The following is a 20733-nucleotide window of genomic DNA, read 5'->3' as shown; positions in this document are numbered from 1 at the left end:
GCTGTGCACAGCCCCCCCCCGCCAGCTCTGCAGCCTGTGGAGGTGTGCGGAAGGCCCTGCAAGCTGTGTGCAGTGTGCGTGGAGCTTTGCAGGGGGCTGCGTGAGCCATCCGGTGTGCAGGGCCTGTGCACGGGGCTCCAAACTCCGTGCAACGCGTGGGAGCTGCGTGCGATGCCTTGCCAGCTCCATGCGGCGTGTGTCAGCTCTGCACCAGGCCTTGCCAGACTTGGCAACGTGGAAGGGCTTTCTGTAAGGCCCTGCAGACTTCGTGCAACGCGCGTGAGCTTCGTGTGGAGCTGTGCGAGCCCTGTGGTGTGCAGCAGGTGTGTGTGAAGTCCTACAAGCTCCGTGCGACGTGTAAGCTCTGCATGGGGTCCTGCCAGCGCTGTGGTGTGCAAGGGCTTCGCACAAGACGCTGCAAGCTCCACGCAATGACGTGAGCTTCGTGCGGGGCCGTGCGAGCCCTTGCATGCGCAGCAGCTGTGCGCAAGGCCGTGCCGGCTCCGTGTAACACGTGAGCTTTGCATGGGGCTGCGCCAGCCCTGCACAGTGTTTGTTGCACAGGGCCGTGTGAGCCCCGTGCAAGGTGTGCGAGCACCATATGGGGTGTCTAGGCCTGGCAGGAGGCTGCACTGTGCGTCCCTCGGGACACCCGTGGGTGACACCCCAGCTGTGCCCCTTGGTGCTTTATCGGCAGCTTGTGGTGACCAGGGGACGGCCGTGGCACCAGTGCTACTGGGAGAAGCCGCCGTGGTTCTCTGGGCAGGAATGGTGGCTGTTGGTGGCAGCGTTGTGGGGACACTCCAGGAGGGGGGACGCTGGCTCAGCAGGGTCCTGCGGGGCCTTCGTCTGCTGAGGTGACACCGTGGGGCACGGGCCCCTCCCTATGCCGCCATGTCCCCGGCTCCACGGGATGTGCTGGCATCCCTGTGCCACCACAGATGGAGCCGTGTCCGCCGTGTCCCCACGTGCCCCCCTGCCCCGCTCCGTCCCGTCCCGGTACACCGACTCCTTCCCAGGCTGACCCAGCTGAGGGCTGGCACCGCGCCGGGCGGGGGGGGGGGGGGGCGCGGAGGACACACTCACCCGTGGGCGCGGGTAGGGGGCTGTGAGGAGGGGCCGTTACCGGGGAGGGGGTGCAGTGCCTTTGCACAGGGACACGCGGCCGGTGCCGTTGCCCAGGGGTGACGCCGGGGTTGTTCCCGGGATTACATCCCCGGTGCCATTCCCGGGAGGCGATGCCCGGTGGTGTTCCGGGGTGTAACTCCCGGTACCGTTCGCGGGGTTTCGTTCCCTTTCCTATGGCTGATGCTCGGTACCGGGGGCGGGGGCAGGTGGTGGCAGGTGCGCGCGCGGGGCCGGGCCGTTGGCGGGGGGCGGGGCCGCGGGGCCGGTGCCCGCGCGGGGCCGAGCGCTGCCGCCGCCGTCGCTGCGCCATGGCCGGTACCGGCACCGGGGCCCGGTGGATGCTGTTGACGCTGTGTCTGGCGACCACCGTGCAACCGGGCCGCACCGGGGAACGGCTGCACGTCTGCAAGGAGGTACCGGAACTGGGACACGGGGCGGGGAGGGGGACGGACACGACACCGGTGACATTCCCCCCCCTCCCCCCCCCCCCTTAGCACGGGGGATGCGGAGCCGGGGCTCGTCCCCATAAGATGGGGAGGACAGGGACGGGGCGGGGGGTCCCCGTGGCACCGGGGATGGGGGGGTCCCTACAGCGTGGGGGGACTGGCCAGTGTCCGGGGTCTTCCAGTCTTAGAAGGGGTCCCATGGGGTCCGTCGTCTATAGGGAACGTATGGACGGCTGTGCTGCCTGTAAAGGGAAGGGGCGGGGGGGCTGCGCGGGGTCCCCTATAGGGATGGGGACAATCGAGGTGGCTTTGCTGCTGAGGGATCTCCTTGGGGACACCCTTTTCCTCGATTGGGGTCACACTGGGGCCACCTCCAGCCCCCCCCCCCCCCAACATCTGGGTCCCCAGGCTGGTCCCCATCTGGGGGACATCACAATGGCCGCAAACCATCTCTGGGCACAAAGTGCTGCTGGGGGTGGTGACAACATGAAGGGGGGACACACAGACACACACGTCCCCATCAGCCACGTGCCATTCCCAGCCTGGCACAAGGTGGCCAAGTGGGGACAAAGTGTCCTGTGAGGAAAAGCTGGGAGGCTCTGCTGCTCGCCAGGTCCCAGCCACCTTGGGGACAGTGGTGCCAGGGCAACCCCCCCACCAGCTCCCAAATTTCCCTCCGTGGGGTCCTCGCTGCCCACCACCACCACTTCACTCCCTGCCAGCTCTCCCCAACCTGTGGCTGCTTTTCATCTGGGCCAGTAATTTTTTTGTGCCGTGATCCAGTTAGTGTGTGTGTGTGTGTGTGTGTGTGTGTCTGTTCCATGGCCTGGAGCTGGAAACAATAGACTCTGGCTGGCACCTGTCCCTGTAAAGGATCGAGGTTGTGTCCCCTGTCCCCCCACTGGGCTCAGACCCTCTCCCTCCCCTGGCCAGAGCAGCCCGGGGTCCCCCCTCTGCTGCAGAGCTGCCCTGGGACTGAATTAGGTCAATTTCTTTAGATCTTTTTTTAAATTTGCAGCCGTTATAAAGGGGAGTAATTAGTATCACTCATCCCAGCCACTCAGTTCCGTGCCCAGGTGAGGGGGAAGTTTGGGAAGAGGGAAAAACCCTTCCCAGGGGAATCCCTCGGGAGTGATATTTGGGGCACGGAGCTGCTGAGAGCTGGGGTGACCCAGTGGGTACCCCCATCCTGGCCGGGGGGGGGGGCACCCTCTTCTGCATCCTCATCCCAGGGCCCTGGGGGGCTCAGTGCTGCCTGTATGTGGGCAGGGGGCGCTGCAGGCAGAGCCTTTATCCCCCTTTTCCACCCCATCGCCACCGTTTCCAGCTGACGGGAAACATCAAAGCATTGTTTTCTCGCCAACCTGCCACGCTTCGGTGTCTGCTGGGAGCACGAAGCCGCGTCGCCCAGTTCTGAAACCCTGGGGATGCTGCAGTGGAGGCAGCGGGGTGGGGGGGCTGCGGCGTTGCTCCCTTGTCCCCCGGTACCCCACTGCACCAGCATCAACCAGGGAACAGCCAGCCCCAACCGTCGCACTGCCTGGGAGATGAACTGTGCCAGCTGGGCTTCACCTGCCCCCGGCGTTGCCTCCTCACCGGCCTTGAGCCAGTCCTGGCTTGGAGACAGCCGGCGGCACGGGGTGGGGTCACGGTGCCCTGCTCTCCCCAGTCCCTCTCCTTTCCTCCCGGCTGTTCCCTGCTCCGGCACCCAGCAGGGCAGCCCTGCTGAGGGGTGCCCACAGCAAGGTGGATGTCCTGGGGCTGGTGGCTCCCCAGCAGGACGGTGCATCCGGGTTGCACTGAGGAGCCTGTTTAATGAGCAACGCGTGCCGCCGTGCTCAGGCCATGCCAAGGCAAACAATGCCGTGCCAGGGTTCCATCTGCTTGCTGGCACTCGGGGGATGTTGGGGTTTCAGCCCCCCTCGGGGAGGGGTCCACCCTGAGCATCCCCCCACACCGAGCAGCCTGGCTAAGCTGGCCAAGCCGGGGGACTGGGCACCGCAGGACGTCGCAATGGCTTAAACCAAAAATACCAATGCAAGAGGTGGCCAGGCACATGCTGGGGAGGGGGGGCAGCCCCTCGAGGGGTGGGTGCTGTGGGGGTCTCGGGGCCGCAGCTCTCCCTGTGTGTTTTCTCTTCCAGTCAGAGTACCACTACGAGTACACCGCGTGCGACAGTACAGGTTCACGGTGGAGAGTGGCTGTGCCACACGTGCCGGGACTCTGCACCGGTCTGCCGGACCCTGTCAAGGGCACCGAGTGCTGTAAGGTTGGGGGTGTGGGGGGTGGAGGGATCCTGGGGCGTGGGAAGGGCAGGGGTGGGAAATGAGGGTGAGGGAGGAGAGAGGAGCAGCGAGATGAAGCGCAGCTTTTCATCAGCTCCGTCGCAGCGCAATGCCTTCAAAGGCGGCAATGGGACCTGTCTGCTCAGCAGCAATAAGTGCTTGTTAGCACTGTCAGCTCGTCACCGGGAGCGCTACTGCAGGAGCGGTCCCTGGGATGCAATGGGGGGATGGAACTCCACACACACCCCAAGCCTTGGGGGTGCCATGGCTCTGCAGCGTGCTTCGGCACGGGGTCACATCCTGCCTACTGCTCGCTGAGTTTAAAGAGCTGGAGGTCAGGCAGGGAAGTGCCGCAGAGTTGCCAAAAATCATAAATTGGGGGGGGGGGGGGGGGGTTGCCTTACTGCCGTGAGGCTGTGCAGGGATGCTTGGGACGGGGGATCCCAGCGCCGGGCAGGCACCTCCACTAGCGGGGAGGACTCAGAAAAGCAGAACTGAGGATGATGAGGCCAAAGCAGCACTGTGGGGAGTGGGGGGTGACCGCCCTGACTCCCCCTTGTTGCACGTGGGCAGCTTTCTCCTGCAAGGCAGGTGAGTTCCTGGACATGAAGGCGCAGGCGTGCAAGCCCTGTGCGGAGGGCACCTACTCTCTGGGCACTGGCGTCCGCTTCGATGAGTGGGACGAGGTGCCCCACGGCTTTGCCAACGTCGCCACCAACCTGGAGGTCGATGACGGTTTCGGTGACACGGTGGAGAACTGCACCGCGTGAGTCATCGCACCGCCACTGGCACGGTTCTTCCCCATTAATGGGGGAGTCTGGGATGCTCCAGGGAGGATCCTCGGGGATGGGCACAGTGCAGCAGTGTGCAGGATGGGTGCTGCAACACCTCTGTGCACAAATAGCACCCCACTTCCCTGACACCCCGTCCTCCATGCTCCCTCTGTCACCCTTCCCTGGGAGGCGATGCCAGCAAGGCTCTGCGAGGGACACCCCAGCCACAGCAAGGGGACACCTTGGCAGCGTCACCCCCACCCACAATGGCAGGACCCCAACCCCATGGGACACCCACACCAGACCTCCTGGGAGACAGAGCACCCACGGGAGTCCCCCCACCTTTGCGCCATGAGCCAGCACCTTTATTTTCCACCACAGCCCTTTGATTAGCACCGGCAGCCACCAAACCCTCCCAGCAGCCAGTTGCACCAGCAGCCGCCGAGCTGCCCCGCGCTGCAGCATTTATGGAACTTGGAAATGTAACCTACTGCCAGCAGCCCTTTAATTATTCAGCTGCCATCCCCGGCGCAGCTCTGGCGTGGCAGGATCCCCCTCTCCTCCTCCCTGCAGCCCACCTGCCTCTCGCCAGTGCGGTGGGGACGGGCTGGAGGGGGAAATGTCCCGCAGGGATAAGGGTCCAGCCCCACACAGTGACACATCCCCTGGGCTGTCCCGTCCATTCTCGGTCCCCAGAGTTCCCCGTGCTGTCCCCAAGCCCCCATGTCCAACGCCTCCTCCCTGCTCCACTCACCTGGGGACCATCACAGCCGTCCCCACTGTCCCCATCCCGTTTGCCGTGGGATTTGGAGCAGTGACAGAACCCACAGTCTGTGCCACCCGCCTCAGGTCGACGTGGGTGCCACTGGGGGACTACGTGGCCTCCAACACAGACGAGTGCACGGCTACCCTCATGTACGCCGTCAACCTCAAGCAGTCGGGCACTGTCTCCTTCGAGTACATCTACCCTGACAGCAGCATCGTCTTTGAGTTCTTTGTAGGTGCCGGGGGCCAAAGGGGTGCAGGGCTGGAGAGTGGGGGTCCCTGGGGACATGGGGGGTTGTCCCTGGGGACACGGGGGGGTCCCCATCCTCACGCCAGCCCTGCAGGTGCAGAACGACCAGTGCCAGCCCACAGTGGAGGAGTCGCGCTGGATGCGGACAACGGAGAAGGGCTGGGAGTTTCACAGCGTGAGTGGGGGCAGGGGGCAGGAGGTGACACGAGGAGGGGGTCCCTTGGCACAACCCCCCGGGTCCCTTGTGTCCCCTCCTAGGGAGAGGGTGCTCCATGAGGATGCAGAGGGGGTGGTGGATGGTGACAGATGGGGATTAGTGCCTCAACCCCCCATCCACGGGAACCAACCCCCTCCCCAGCAGCGGGACCCTCTGACCCCCCCATCACCTCCCCACCCCTTTTCCAGGTGGAGCTGAGCCGTGGCAACAATGTGCTGTACTGGCGGACCACGGCTTTTTCCGTGTGGTCCAAGGTCCCCAAACCAGTGCTGGTGAGGAACATTGGCATCACAGGTAGGTGGGCGCAGGGTGGGGAGATCCCACCGCTCCCCACAAAGGTTCCCGCACCCTGAGCACCCTTCTGCTGCCAGGGGTGGCTTATACCTCCGAGTGCTTCCCCTGCAAACCCGGCACCTACGCCCCCGCCGCCGGCTCCTCCGCCTGCCAGCTCTGCCCCGCCAACACCTTCTCCAGCAAAGGAGCCACCGCCTGCCAGCCCTGTGAGCCCACCACCTATGCCGGTGAGAGGCGGCAGCCGGGTGTCCCTCACTGTCCTCTCACCCAGAGGTGGCAGCTGGCTCCCCGTGTGCCCTTGTGGGGATGCCTCTGGGGAAGGGGGAGGTGATGCGAGGGGCGGGGAGGACCTGCTAGCACTTGCGGGGGGACACATGGGCATCCCGCTGGTGGCATAATGGCAGGGCATCCCATGGGGACAGCAGTAAGGTCCCCTTGCCGGGCTGGCTCAGCCACTGTTTCTTCCCTGTGGTCGGCAGAGCCCGGCTCCGCGTCCTGCAAACCACGGCCACCCTGCACCGACAAGGATTACTTCTACACCCACACTGCCTGCGACACCCACGGGGAGGTACAGTCTCTGAGGGGGTATATCGAGGGGCTGGGACCCACTGTCCCCGTGTCCCCTCAACTCAGCCCCCCCCGCTCCCGTCTGGGCAGACCCAGCTGATGTTCAAGTGGGCAGAACCGAAAATCTGCAGCGAGGAGCTTCCCCAAGCGGCCAAACTGCCCCCATCCGGGGTGAAAACCAAGTGCCCCCCCTGCAACCCCGGCTTCGCCAAAAGCAACGGCAGCACCTGCCAGCCCTGTCCCTACGGCTCCTACTCCAACGGCTCCAGTAAGGATGTCCCTGTCATCGTCCCCAAGGGGTGACCGGGGCACCCAGAGCTGCTGGGTGGGGGGGCAGGGAGGTGGGTGCCACCTCGGTGCAGGGTTGTCTCCTCCTGTCCCCAGGCTGCCTCAGCTGCCCGGCGGGCACCGAGCCAGCGCTGGGGTTGGAGTACAAGTGGTGGAACGTGTTGCCCCCCAACATGGAGACCACCGTCCTCAGCGGCATCAACTTTGAGTACAAGGGGATGGCAGGTAGCGCCGGGATGATGTCCCTTCACCGCTCCCTCCTGCAGGGACAGCTGGGGACCTTGCTGAGCCATCACTGTGTCCTTGCAGGCTGGGAGGTGGCTGGGGACCACATCTACACGGCGGCGGGAGCCTCCGATAACGACTTCATGATCCTCACGCTGGTGGTCCCCGGCTTCAGGTGAGGTGGGGACCAGCACCAGGGTGTCCCCGGGGAGGTGGGGGGACATTGCCATGGGGCAGAGCCTGGCAGCGTTCCCACACCGTCCCCAGCCCTCCGAGTCCAGTGCTGGAGGATGCAGAGAGCAAGGAGGTGGCCAGGATCACCTTCGTCTTTGAGACAGTCTGCAGCGTCAGCTGTGAACTCTACTTCATGGTGGTGAGTGGGAGGACACGGGGGGGGGAATTTGGGGACACACACCCCAGGTTTGGGCGGGTCCCACTATCCCTGTGTCCCCACAGGGCATCAACTCCCGCACCAACACACCGGTAGAGACATGGACAGGCCCCAAGGGGAAGCAGTCCTACACCTATGTTGTGGAGAAAAATGCCACCATGAGCTTCACCTGGGCTTTCCAGCGCACTCCCTACCATGAGGCGGTGAGGGACAGTTGGGTGACGCCCCCCGGGGGTGCTGGGGGGTGCAGGTGGGCGATGGTGACAGGTGCTCTTGGTGCCAGGGCCGGCGGTACACCAGCGACGTGGCCAAGCTCTACTCCGTCAATATCACCAACGTGCTGGGAGGGGTGGCATCCTTCTGCCGGCGGTGCGCCCCTGAGCCGGCTGGATCCTGTGCCCCATGTCCCCCTGGGAACGCCATGGACCGTGGCTCAGGCGCCTGCCGGCCCTGCCCACCCGGCACCTACCTGCGGGGTCACCCCTCTGACGGGACCCCCGCCTGCCACCCCTGCGGACCCGGAACCCACAGTAACCAGGTGCCAGTCCCCACGTGTCCCCTGGGGGTGGGGGTCTGTGGGGTGGCGGGGTGATGTCCCCACAGGCGATGTCGGTTCCCCCCCCCCAACCCAACCATCCCATACGAGTGATGCTGTGGGCCCCAGAGGGGTGACACCTGCCCCCACCCCCAAGATGTCCCAGATGGGTGGCACCAGCCAGCTCTAGGAGGGTGACACCAGCCAATCATAGGTAGGTGACACCAGCCCCTCTGGCCATCCTGGGTGGTTGACACTGTCCAGACAGGTGATGCCAATCCCCAGCTGTCCCCAGGGAGGTGACACAAGCACCCCTGACCATCCCAGATGGGTGACAGGGTGGGTGACACCACTCCCCTGGCTGTCCCTGACGGGAGACACCAGCTCTCCACTGTCCCCAATGGGATGACCCCAGCTGTCCCTGAAGGGTGACGCTACCTGTCCCCAGTGGGGTGACGCCAGCCTCCAGCCGTCCCTGACTGCCACCTCCTGCCACCCCAGCTCCGCTCCCTCTGCTACAACAACTGCAGCTTCTCCCTGGCACTGCCGGGCCGGATCCTGCACTATGACTTCTCGGCACTGGCCGCCGGCACGGCCTTCGCCAGCGGTCCCAGCTTCACCGCCAAGGGCCTCAAGTACTTCCACCACTTCAACATCAGCCTCTGCGGCAACCAGGTGAGGCCAGGGTGGCAGGCAGCGCTGCCCGCCGTGCAGGCAGCACTCGCACCACTGCCTGCCTGCCTGCTGGCTCCGGGACGGGGTTAGTGTCTTCCCCCGGCTGTGGGAACAGGCAGGGATGGGTGCACGTGGTGAGGGAAACGTGTGTGTGCGTGCATAGGTGGTGCAAACACACACACGTGCAGTCATGCAAACACAGGCAGTCATGTAAGCATGCAAATGCACGCCGTTGTGCAAACACAGCTGTACATGAAGTCATCCGTGCACACATGCACAGCCATGCAAACACACATGAACACATGCACGTGGTCATGCAAACGTGCACACTCATGCAAACATGCAAGCATGCATGCATGCACACTCACGCACACTTGCACACACTCATGCAAACACATATGCACACCTGCAGTCATGCAAACACATGCACACTCATGCAAACACACATGCACATGTGCAAACCCATAGTCATGCAAACACACGTGCAACTACACGCAGCCTTACAAACATTCAGGCACACTCGCAGACTCGTGCAAACAGACATGCAAACGCATAAACACTCATGCAAACACACATGCACACCTGCAGTCCTGCAAACACCTGTGCACGTCGTCATGCATACACAGGTGCTCACACAAATGTGTGCAGACATGCACACCTGCACACACGTGTGTGCCATCGCTGCCCGGCGTCACCCCCCTCTGTCCCACTGCCAGGGCAGGAAGATGGCCTCCTGCACGGACAACGTGACGGACGCACGGCTGCCAGCGGGAGAGGGTGATCCTGACCGGGTGGTGACATCCTACGTGTGCCAGTCCATCCTGGTGCCCCCTGACGTCATGGGCTACAAGACAGCCGTGTCCTCACAGCCCGTCAGCCTGGCTGACCGCGTTGTGGGTGAGCTGGGACTCAGGGTGCTCCAGCATCCCAATTCTCCCCCCAACGTGGTGCAAACCCCCGTGGTTTGACCTTCATCCTTGCCGTCCCCTCCCGTGGGATGCTGGTGTCACCGGGACACCCCGCTCTCACCACAGGCGTCACTGCCAGCTCCACGCTGGACGGCATCACCTCCCCACCCGAGCACTTCCCCCCCGGCCACCCCGACCTGCCCGACATCATCTTCTTCTACAGGTGAGGGTGGGTGGCCGGGGGGGGGACAACGGGGACCCTGCTGTCCCCCCCGCAAAGCCCCCCAATGTGTGTCACCCCCCCGCAGGTCCAATGACATGACACAGCCCTGCAGCGGGGGCCGGGCCACCACCATCCGCCTGCGCTGCGACCCGCTGCGCCCGGGTGCCGGCACCCTGGCTGTGCCCAGGTGGGTGGGGATGGTGCTGGGGACTGGGTGGCTTTGGGGACGAGGGGGCAGGGGTGGGGGTGGGGGGGGAGGAGAGCATTCTCACATCCCCCCCCCCCCCGGGTGATCCCCCATCTCCTGCCCACCCCGGCTGGCAGGGCGTGGGGTGCATCCATCCCAAGGGATGCTTTGCTGTGGGGACCCAGCCGTCCCCGCGCCCGGCGTTGCCCACCCTGGGTTGTAACCGCTGGCTGAGCCCCCCCCTTCTGTCTTCCCGCCCCCCCCCCCCCCCCGCACCTCAGCAAATGCCCCGAGGGCACCTGCGACGGCTGCACCTTCCACTTTCTCTGGGTGACGGGCGAGGGTTGTCCCCGCTGTTCCGCCGGCCACTATCGCCCCATCGTCGGCGCCTGCCTTGGCGGCATCCAGGTACAACTGTGACACCAGGTGGGACGCCACGGAGGTGGGCTGGCGGTCACCCACCCTGCTGAACCCCCTGTATCCACCCCAGAGAACCACCTACGTCTGGCGGGAGCCCCGGTTGTGCCGTGGCGGGCAGAGCTTGCCGGCGCAGAAGGTGAAGGGCTGCAGGAGCGTGGATTTTTGGCTGAAGGTGGGGATCTCTGCCGGCACCTGCGCTGCCGTCCTGCTTGCCGCCCTCGCCGCCTACTTCTGGAAGAAGAACCAAAAGTTAGTGATACCACCAGGATTTTGGGGGGACAGTCGTTGTCATGGGGAGCCAATGCCACTGCTCACTGTCCCCTCTCTGCCCCAGGCTGGAGTATAAATACTCCAAGCTGGTGATGAACGCAGCGGCCAAGGAGAGCGAGCTGCCGGCGCCGGATAGCTGTGCCATCATGGAGGGGGAGGACGCTGAGGACGACCTGGTGTTTGCCAACAAGAAATCGCTTTTTGGCAAAATCAAGTCCCTCACGTCCAAGGTAAGGGCAGGGCAGGGAGGCACAACCCCAGAGCAGACACCGGAGAAGCCACGGCGGCAGCGTGGTTTGTGGCTGCTCCGTGCCTCAGTTTCCCCACCCCAGGGGGAAACAGGGGGGATGTGGTGCAGGGGGGGCTCAGCCCACTGACGCCAGGGCTTGCCGCAGAGGACGCCGGATGGTTTCGACTCCGTCCCACTGAAGACGTCATCCAGCAGCACCGCCATGGAGCCGTGACGGGGTGGGGGGGCCACCCGCGCCCAGCCCCCGCCCCCCCAATGTGGCCTTAGGGACCCGCTTCGGACCGGAGCTTCGTTACAGCTTTTGTACGTCCACACCCCCCACCCTCCCCCGTGTCTCCCCCCCACCCAAGCGCCAAAAAATGCCAAATACAGGTGTGGGGTTTGTACAACGGCTCCGTGTGTGTGTGTGTGTGTGTGTGTGTGTGTGTCCTGCGCCCCCCGGCTGGGCACCGGCACACGTGGAGGGGTGCGAGTGGGTGTGAGTGTGAGCACGCCAAAACTGGGGGGAGAGCGTGTTGGGTGCGTGCACAGGCATAGGACCCGCGTGTGCAGGGTGCTCGCGTGTGGGGTGGGGTTGCACACGTGGGTGTGTGTGGACACAGGTGGATGTTCACTTGCTTGGGGGGGCGTGTGTGGATGGAGGTGGGTGCATGCACATGTGTGTGTGAGCTCCAGCCGTGGCACAGCTGGCTCCTGCTCTGCTGTTGCAGTTTGGGGTGCTGAGGCAAGTGCCCGGCGGACCGTGGCTGTGCCAGGCCATGCCGTGCTGTGCCAGGCCATGCCGTGCCATGCCGTACCAGGCAAGGTGTGCCAGAGCCCAGCACCAGCCCCATACCCACCTCTCCCTGCCTGGGCTCACTTGGCTGCTGGCACAAATTGACCAATTTGGGTGATTCTGCCCCAAAGCGGGTGCCCGATGCTGGGAGCTCCTGGCACGGCCTTTCCCACCACCATGGCACACGGGTCAATGCACGTCCCCCCGCAACGTGGGGTCTCCTGGGAGTCCCCTGTGACCTCGCTCCCAAAGCTCCTCGTTCCCGCAGACCCCGGGGTCCCCTGGCACAGGGGGGGTGGGGTCACTGCCAGCCCCCTCTGACCCCCGGGACCCCCCGGCCCTTTTTTCGTGGTTCTCCACGTTTTCTAGGCGGTGCCGGGGGATCCGCACATCCCAGCAGTGCGATAAAGACAGATCTTTCTGCCCCCCGCTTGGCTGTTCCCCCCCATCCTGGGGGAACAGGGATGGGGTCCCCACATGGGTGGGGTCACCCAAGACCCCTCTGGGAGCCCCCAGGGACCAGACGGTGGGGAGAACAGGGGGCTGCTCCCATGGCGGGGGTGGCCACCCCATCCTGGCCTTCCCAGGGGGGGGAACTGTCCTGGGATGTGTCCCCAGATGGGGGCTGGCACCCAGCGTTGGGGGGGGCTGCGCTGCCACTACCAGAGGCAAATGTTGGGGTGCTGTGGGGTGCCATGGGGAACACGGTTGTGCCATGAGGTGCTGTAGGGGGGCGCGGGGGGACGCTTGGGGACACCCAGGGACTCCAGGGGGTGCTGGCGGCTGGGGGGGGGGGGTGGATGCAGGGGATGGGAGTACCCAGGGGCCACCAGAATACCTGGCGGTGGCCAGGGGTAGCCGGGGAGATAGACACCTGGGGGTGCTCAGGGGTGCTCATGCAGACACCCAGAGCCGCCGGGGCCCCCCGCGGTGCCGAGGGGTGCTGGGACCCCCCCGAACCTCCTCCCGGTGCCCCCGCCCCGCTGTGCCGCCGCCGCTCCACCAGGGGGCGCTGCTCCCCGCGGCGGCCACATCCTCCACAGCGCCGCCTGGCGGCTGGCGGCGGCGCTACCTGCGGAGACTGAGTATCCGCGCATGCGCCCCTCCGCGCATGCGCAGAGCGGGGCCGTCGCCGCCGGGGTCTGACAGGAGCCGTCGCCGCCATCATGGTGCTGGACCTGGACCTGTTCCGCGCCGACAAGGGCGGCGACCCCGCCATGGTGCGGGACATGCAGCGCAAACGCTTCAAGGACCCGGCGCTGGTGGACGCGCTGGTGCGGGCAGACGGCGCCTGGCGGAGGTGTACGTGGGGCGGAGGGCCGGGCCGGGCTGGGGGCTGGCACCCCCAGGGCTGGGGGGGCTGAGGGGGCCTGGCGCCCCCCCGGGGCTGAGGGACCTCCAGGAGGGCCTGGCATCCCCCCGGAGGGGACCCTCTGTCCCAGGCTGGGCATGTCCCCTCTTACACGCCCCCGGGGTGGGGGACCCTTCTCAGCCCCCCCAGCCTGGCGGCCTGTCCCCAGGTGATGCCCCCCCATCTCACCTCCCTGGGGATGGGGGATCCCTCAGGGGTCCCTCTCTTCCTCCCCCTGTCAGGGCCAGGAGCCTGTCCCCAGATTGATCCCCAAACCCCTCACCAAGGCAGGGTGACCCTCCCCAGCCCCGGGGGATCTCCTTGGGGGATTTTCCCCCTCCAGGACTGGGGCATCCTGTGGGTGGATTCCTGTGGGGGCCTGGCCCTGGGTGGATCCCCCTCATCTCTTTCCCTAGGGCTTGGGAGAGGTTCTCCCGGTGGATCCCCCCTTTCCCCCTCCCCAGTCCTGGGGCAGGTCCCCAGTGCCAGTCCCCTTTGGCTTGCATGCAGATCCTCACCCATGATCCAGCCCCACTGGTGATCCACAGGGATCTGCTCCCTGCACTGCCACCCAAGCCACACTGCTGCAGGATCCAGCTGGGCAGGGTGGGGGGGCTCCCACATGGTGTCACCCCCACGTGTTGGGGTAAATCTGTGCCCGGTCAGTTCAAGGGTGCAGGAGCAGGAATGGCTGCAGGGGCAGCTGCCCCCATCGCCCCTGGCCTGGCCGGGAGGTCGGGCAGCAGGAGCTGCCACTCAGCCCTGGTTTTGGGTGCCTGAGTGCGGAGGAGGGTGTGGTGGGAGGCGAGGAGGGGTGGGTGCCCCAGAAACCCGCAGTTCCCAGGGCGCCTCGGTCCCCCTCGCCGCCGCCGCCACGGGATGAAAGAGGCAGCTTTAAACATCCTTTTAATCCCATTGCCTTGATGTGAATGAGCCCGGCCCTGCTTAATCACGCCCGGCGCGTCCCCTGGCTCCGACTGTGCCGTTGTAGCTGCCTTAATTTTATCCGAGGGCCTTTCATCCCACAGGACCAGCCAGCTTTCCAGGCCAGCAGTGGGGGCTGTTCCCCGGCCCCCTCCTCACGGGGCTCCAGCCCATCCTAGCAGCAGTGGGTGGTGTAGAGGGGTGCGCTGGCACGTAACCGTGAGTTGCAGGGCTGGCAGGATGCACTAGTGAGCAGCCGGCTGATGCAATCCTGCGTCTGCTGGTGTCGTGGGGTCCATGGGAGGCTGCCAGCGTCATCTTTGCTGTTCCCTGGTTGTTAACCTTTGTGTTTCCTGACTCTGGATCTCCCCCTGCTCAGCCCCGTGGGTCTGATCCTGCCTGTAGATGGGGATGTCACCCTTTTGGGGTGACACACCCCTGGCATTGGTGTGTCTCTGATTTAGGCTGCCCTGCCAGGAAGGGATGGTTGTGTCCTGGGCTCTGCCCTTCACAGCCCTGGTGTCACCAAGGGGACATCTCTAGTCCCCTTATTGAACAGCCCAAATCTCATCACCGTGGCCCCAGAGCCCTGGATCCGCTCAGCTCTTGGTGGCTCCAGCCTGGTGTGGGGGTCCTGGTGGGACTGTGGCTCATCTCCATGGCCTGGTGTGGTGTCAAATGACACCCCTGTGTGGGAGTCCTCTGCTCCCCAAGTCTCTGCCCCACACTGTGCTCTCACATGGTCAAACCCGCTCTGTCTTTCCGAAACACCCGAGGCCAGTGGCATTGGGCATCCCTGGAGCTGCCATCCCCTCTCCTGCCTCCACCTGAGGTTTTGCGGCTGCTCTCAGTGCCAGGCAGGGATCCCAGCCCCACTCCCACTTGTGCAGCTGGCTGATGGTTCCCTCCCTTCTGCTTTCTAGGCAGGTTTCGTGCCGATAACTTGAACAAGCTGAAGAACCTGTGCAGCAAAACGATCGGAGACAAGATGAAGGTGAGGCACGAAGGCAGACAGTCCTGGCAGCAATTCACTGGCGGGATGTTACTAACTGGCGGCATTTCCCCCAGGTCTCTGCTCTCCAGACCTCTCCCTCACATCATCGAGGAATATTTTTACTCTTGAGCTTTACTCTTTAATCCTGCTGGGTTTTTTGTTCCCTCCCTCTACAGAAAAAAGAGCCAGTGGGGACAGACGAATCTGTACCGGAGAGCGCACAGAACCTCGACGAGCTCACTGCTGACGTCCTGGGGGTGAGTCTGACCCCATCTCCCCGCTCCATGCCACTGGTCCACCCAGTTTGTCCAGAGCTTTGCCTGTAATTGCCCAAGTTGGCAGCGTGAGGTGCCCAAAGCCCCAGCACCAAGTGAGGGGGGGACTGCCCAGACCCCCTGGCAGGAGAATCCTTATTTCCCTTATCCCACGCCAGCAATAGTCAGCTCTTGCTTAGTGTCCTTCATCTAAAGACCATTTCAGCCTCGTCCCGTGGCAGCTCAGCAGCCCAGGGCTCGTCCTGCACTTCCCTGGGGGATTTGAGCAGCCTCAGTCATTACATGTCCTCTGTAAGTCCCTTCCTCCTTGCCCGTTCTCCTTCCCAGTTCGTTAACTGCGTTGTTAAATGAGTATGGCATTGGCCAGCTTTTGCTGCCATGGGAGCTGACTGCTCCCCCTCATCCCTGCCAAGCGCTGTGTGACACCATAGTTCGCTCAGGCCCTTTCAGAGCCTGACTTAAGTCAGTCCTTTGTCCTCCGGGGCTGTTGTTTGATGTGTTCAGTCCATGGTTTTGCTCCAGAAGCTGTGTCGGTTGAGCGAGCGTCCGCAATTAACCGTGCTTAGCTGCCAGCCCCCTCTCCCTGATGGTTTCTTCCCTTTCCCACCTCACCCGGCTGCCTGCACAGACTCTGCAGGTATCCCAGATCAAGCAAGTCCGTCTCCTCATCGATGAAGCCATCCTCAAGTGTGATGCCGAGCGTGTGAGGCTGGAGGCAGAACGTTTTGAGAGCCTGCGGGAGATTGGGAACCTCCTCCACCCCTCGGTGCCCATCAGCAACGATGAGGTAGGGAAGAGAGTGCACTCAGAGCCGACCGTGCCGGTTCATCAAAGCCAGACAACTGCCAGCAAGCGAGGGGCTCGCTGCGGGGAGGTCCCCCGCAACCCGGGGCGGGTGAATGCAATCTGCATGACAAGACAGCGTTTCCTGCCGGGAGCACACAAAGAGCAGCTCAGACAACGCTGGGCATGGCCATTGTTGAGGGAATACATGGGAAACTTGCTTCCAGCCGGGGGGGCTGGGATCTCCCTCCGCTGCCTTCATTCACCCAGCAGGAATATTTTTCTGGGGGAACACAATTGGGCCGGGCCGGCTGCCAAGTGGCCGCAAAATAAGTGACCAGCCAGGATCAGGACTGGGGTTCCAGGCTTTGTAGTGTGAGGTTCCAAACTGGGCCCAGTACAATGCAGAGACTGGTGTCACCGCAGCCCTGGGGAGCTGAGGTGATGTGTTCCCCTCCTTTTTTTTCTGTCTTTGTGCAGGATGTGGACAACAAGGTGGAACGGGTCTGGGGTGACTGCAGCTGCAGGAAGAAGTATTCCCACGTAGACCTGGTGGTGATGGTAGATGGTTACGAGGGAGAGAAGGGGGCTGTCGTGGCGGGCAGCCGGGGCTACTTCCTTAAGGTGAGAGCCCAGACCCCCGCGGGGGGATGGAAACGACAGGAGCTAGAGGGAGAGCTGAGGGAAGCAAGGGGAGGATGGGGGTCGTGGCTTCTCCTCCCCTGGGCTGAGCTCACTGCAGCCATGGGAGCCTCCGCGGCAGCATGAGCTCGTGCTGAGCCAGCTCGTTGCATGGGATGGACTCTGGCCTTGGTGGTGCTGCCGCGGCCTGGGCAGCCTCCAGATCTGCTCTGGCATCCCTGCCATGGTCGGAGGGTGATGCTGAGCCTGGCAGCTGGAGCAACCTGAAGCTGGCCTGGGCTCCATGCGTTCCCAGACCTGCTGGGCAAGAAGAGATGGCGTAGTGGGGTGTGTGTGTGACAGGCAGTGGCTTCCCTTGTCCCCCAGGGTCCCCTGGTGTTCCTGGAGCAGGCCCTGATCCAGTATGCCCTGCAGAGCCTCCGCGCCAAGGGCTACACTCCCGTCTACACCCCCTTCTTCATGCGGAAGGAGGTGATGCAGGAGGTCGCCCAGCTCAGCCAGTTCGACGAGGAGCTCTACAAGGTGAGCGACTTGACACCCGCTGGGTCTCTGTGTCTCATCACATGGCACCCCCCCTCTGAGCACCAGCATTCCAACCAAGCCACAGCCGCACGGCCTCCCCCACGGGCAGGGAGCCAGCTGAGACCCCCTCTGCCCCAGTGAGGCCACCGCCACCATGGCAGTGGCTCCCTTCTGCTCCCTGTCTCTGGGGTCCATCTTCATGGCTGACACAGTTGTCATGGCGATGCGGTGCTGGGGAGGTGGCTCATCCCCAACCTCGCTGGCAGGAGGCCACTGGGGCCTTTGAAGGAGGCCAAACAAGCAGTAAACGGCAGCAGCTGCCTTTCCCAAGCCATCCTGTCCCCACTCTGAGCGCTGGCCCCAGAAGGCATCTGCCAGGGAGTGTCAGTCCCCAGAGGTGCAGGAGCAGCTGGGGAAGGGGGACGGTGGCTCTTGCGTCCCCTCCAGGTGATTGGCAAAGGCAGTGAGAAGGCTGACGACAGCTCCATTGACGAGAAGTACCTGATCGCCACCTCGGAGCAGCCCATCGCCGCCCTGCACCGGGACGAGTGGTTGAAACCGGAGGATCTGCCCATCAAGTATGCGGGGCTGTCGACCTGCTTCCGTCAGGAGGTGGGCTCGCATGGCCGCGACACCCGCGGCATCTTCCGCGTCCACCAGTTCGAGAAGGTGAGAGGAGCCGGGGCAGTGTTCCCAATGGGAATTTGGGGCTGCATCCGGGCCCAGCGCCAATGTGGCATTCCGTTCTCTTTGCAGATTGAGCAGTTTGTCTACGCCTCGCCCCATGACAACAAGTCGTGGGAGATGTTTGAGGAGATGATGGCCACGGCCGAGGATTTCTACCAGTCCCTGGGCATCCCCTACCACATCGTCAACATCGTCTCGGGTAGGGACAGGCTGTCTTGCCGTGTGGCACCAGGGCCACCTCTCTGTGCTGTGGTGCCGCAGATGGACGCCAGCCACCTCTGCCAGTGCCTTGGGTGTCACGGTGGCCCTGACCCACTTCCCGGCTTGGTGTTCTTTGTCCCTGGCTCGCCTTCCCGTGGTGTTTGTTCCCAGACCTGGCGAGGGGGAGGAGGTGCCTCAGCCCCGGAGCGTGGAGGAAGGACACGTTTGGTTTTGTGCAGAGATCCTCTGGTTTGCTCTGGGTCCACCAGGACCGGGTGTGGGCTCCCTGCCATGCCTGTCCTCACAGTCCCTTCCCAGGGGACAGTTTGAGCGTCCCAACTCCTCCTGGAAACTGTCCCAGGAAAAATATCCCATTTAAATGCTCCTTTCCAGCCTCGGTGCTGCAGAGCAGGAACCCCACGTCCCTTCCCAAGTCACCTCGGGGGCTTCCCATGCTGCTGTCCCCAGGATGGGTACATTGCGGAGGGGAGCGGACCCCCCTCAACGCTGCCCTCCTCTCTCCCAGGCTCCCTCAACCACGCTGCCAGTAAGAAGCTGGACCTGGAGGCCTGGTTCCCTGGTTCTGGTGCTTTCCGCGAGCTCGTGTCCTGCTCCAACTGCACCGACTACCAGGCACGACGCCTGCGCATCCGCTATGGACAGACTAAGAAGATGATGGACAAGGTGAGGCCGAGCTGCTGGGCTGGGTGGGGAGGGGGTACTCCTGGTCATGTCCCCCCGACCTGGCCTTTCCCGTCTCATACGTCCCCCTCGCTGTGTCCCCGCTGCAGGTGGAGTTTGTGCACATGCTGAACGCCACAATGTGTGCCACCACCCGCACCATCTGCGCCATCCTGGAGAACTACCAGACCGAGGAGGGCATCTGCATCCCTGAGAAGCTCCGAGACTTCATGCCCCCAGGTAACACCCAGCACCCTCCCTTCCCCACCCAGCCTGGGTCCTGGGGGGGGCCCCCAATGCTGGGAGGGTGTGTGATGGGTGATGCCCGCTCTCCCTTCTGCCCAGACCTGCGGGAACTGATCCCGTTCGTGAAGCCGGCTCCCATCGAGCAGGAGCTCTCCAAGAAGCAGAAGAAGCAGCAGGAGGGGGGCAAGAAGAAGCCAGGGGTGGGAGGTGAGCGGGTGCTGGAGGAGCAGATGCAGAACATGGGTGTCAACAGCGCCTGAGTCCTGCCCGCACCCCCCCGCGCTCCCAGGGACCTTCGGGGCCTCCTGAATCATCACCCTGCCTTCATCGCCGGCTGGGGCTGCGCCCATCACCTTCGCTTCAGGGCCCGTCTGGGGCAGGGAGCTGCCGGTCACCGCCTGCCCCCCCCCAGCGGCACGGAGCACCGCGCTCCTACGGCCAAAGGACTGACGCTATCGGGACTCCGGCCACCCCGTGTCCCCCTGAGTGGGGTTGGGGACCCCCCCATGCCCTGGCCCCTTCACGGACACGGAAAGTGTCCCCTCCCTCCATCCAATAAAGCCAAGAACTGCTGAGCTGCCTGTCCCGGGGGGGGGGGGGCGGAGGGAAGGGGGGGCTGCAGCCGGGTGGGGGGATGGCTCTGCCTGCCTTTCCCCCTCTTTCTCCCCCGGGGGCCTCCGCCGGCCCCACACAATGGCCCAGACAAAGGCCACGCTCGCCGGAGCTTATTTGTAATTCAAAGAGGGGCCGCCCCCCCCCCCAGCCTCGGCCCCAGCTGCCAGCCCAGACGCACCCCCCCCCCGAGGTGGATGGGGTGGGTGGGGGGTGGTGCGTGCCTCACTTTCCCCAAGGGAAGGGGGTCCGCCTGGTCCGTGCGTGGGAAACCCATGGCTGCACCCACGGGGTGCTGGGGAGGGAACCCAGGCGGGCCGGCCTCCCTCCCCCCCCCCGGCGCAGCACCCCGATGAGCCGGTTGGGCTCGCCCCTGCCCCGCTCCCCTTTGAAGGGCGCCGGGGCCGCCGGCCAGGGCGGGGAGAGGCCCCGGTGAGTCACGGGAGCCATCGGTGGGTGCCGGGGGGGGTCCCTGGGCGGCTCCCCAGCACCCACCCCGGCTGTGGGGGGCCCCCCCTCCCCGTGCACCCGTCCGACCCGTTCCGCCGCCGGGGCCCCCGGGCCCGGCTCTGCACCATCCTGCCCGGCACCCACGCCCTGGGCCCGACGCCGGCTGCCAGGATGGGTGCCAGGATGGGTGCCAGGCGGACTGCGGGGCGGCTGCACCCACGGCCCCCTGTGGGAATACACCCTCCCGGTGTCCCCAGGCCTCCGTGCCTCCAGTCCGTTGCAGTGCTCCCAGTCCTCAGTGCCTCCCAGTCCTTCCCAGTTTGTCCCAGTGCTCCCCAGTGCTGGTGCGATGGGGCCAGCCCGGGCCTGCGGTGACCCCGCAGCGGCATCACGGGGCTGGGGCCGGGGTGGGGTGTGGGGACCCTCGTGTGCTGGGGTGTCACAGCCTGCAGCAGTGACACGGGGGGGGGGGGTGCGTGTGGCGTGTGCGCGT

At 64.7% G+C, this 20733-nt stretch overlaps 2 protein-coding genes across 6 annotated transcripts; both read left to right on the top strand.

Annotated features, from left to right (window-relative positions):
- The first annotated feature begins 1147 nt into the window (after window positions 1-1147).
- Window positions 1148-11488, top strand: ELAPOR1 (endosome-lysosome associated apoptosis and autophagy regulator 1). Of its 5 annotated transcripts, none has more exons than XM_075775906.1 (22): window positions 1148-1541; window positions 3718-3838; window positions 4433-4625; window positions 5482-5629; window positions 5742-5822; window positions 6053-6158; window positions 6236-6385; window positions 6638-6726; window positions 6816-6993; window positions 7110-7238; window positions 7323-7413; window positions 7506-7611; window positions 7695-7832; window positions 7913-8167; window positions 8666-8839; window positions 9556-9736; window positions 9874-9970; window positions 10056-10157; window positions 10439-10565; window positions 10648-10826; window positions 10912-11077; window positions 11243-11488. In XM_075775906.1, exons 1-22 carry the CDS (start codon window positions 1239-1241, stop codon window positions 11309-11311), a joined length of 3183 nt encoding a protein of 1060 aa, XP_075632021.1. In that variant the 5' UTR covers window positions 1148-1238; the 3' UTR covers window positions 11312-11488. The 5 variants fall into 5 exon arrangements, 4 of the variants coding, with proteins under 4 accessions (XP_075632021.1, XP_075632020.1, XP_075632018.1 ...); XM_075775905.1 differs by having other exon boundaries at window positions 11231-11434; XM_075775903.1 differs by having other exon boundaries at window positions 6611-6726; window positions 11243-11434.
- Window positions 11489-12972: 1484 nt separating this feature from the next.
- Window positions 12973-19751, top strand: SARS1 (seryl-tRNA synthetase 1). The gene is made up of 11 exons (XM_075775713.1): window positions 12973-13174; window positions 15071-15141; window positions 15318-15398; window positions 16045-16203; window positions 16680-16823; window positions 17208-17363; window positions 17811-18032; window positions 18120-18249; window positions 18778-18935; window positions 19043-19172; window positions 19278-19751. The coding sequence occupies exons 1-11, from the start codon at window positions 13039-13041 to the stop codon at window positions 19436-19438; spliced, it is 1548 nt and encodes a 515-aa protein (XP_075631828.1). The 5' UTR covers window positions 12973-13038; the 3' UTR covers window positions 19439-19751.
- Window positions 19752-20733: the final 982 nt, after the last annotated feature.

The sequence above is a fragment of the Balearica regulorum genome, chromosome 25, assembly GCF_011004875.1.
Source record: "Balearica regulorum gibbericeps isolate bBalReg1 chromosome 25, bBalReg1.pri, whole genome shotgun sequence".
Lineage (NCBI taxonomy): Eukaryota > Metazoa > Chordata > Aves > Gruiformes > Gruidae > Balearica > Balearica regulorum.
The sequence above is the reverse complement of the archived record's forward strand: the minus strand, read 5'-3'. Positions and strand labels throughout refer to the sequence as shown.

What these genes read in the sequence shown, in the direction of transcription:
- ELAPOR1 (XM_075775902.1), top strand. Translation starts at nt 1,239, where the DNA reads ATGCCCGGTGGTGTTCCGGGGTGTAACTCCCGGTACCGTTCGCGGGGT. An exon ending in CTCCTACTCCAACGGCTCCA is followed by an intron (nt 6,994 to 7,109) that starts GTAAGGATGTCC and finishes TCCTGTCCCCAG; the next exon opens with GCTGCCTCAGCTGCCCGGCG. An exon ending in GACATCATCTTCTTCTACAG is followed by an intron (nt 9,971 to 10,055) that starts GTGAGGGTGGGT and finishes ACCCCCCCGCAG; the next exon opens with GTCCAATGACATGACACAGC.
- SARS1 (XM_075775713.1), top strand. Translation starts at nt 13,039, where the DNA reads ATGGTGCTGGACCTGGACCTGTTCCGCGCCGACAAGGGCGGCGACCCC. An exon ending in AGACGGCGCCTGGCGGAGGT is followed by an intron (nt 13,175 to 15,070) that starts GTACGTGGGGCG and finishes TCTGCTTTCTAG; the next exon opens with GCAGGTTTCGTGCCGATAAC. An exon ending in CCGAGACTTCATGCCCCCAG is followed by an intron (nt 19,173 to 19,277) that starts GTAACACCCAGC and finishes CCTTCTGCCCAG; the next exon opens with ACCTGCGGGAACTGATCCCG.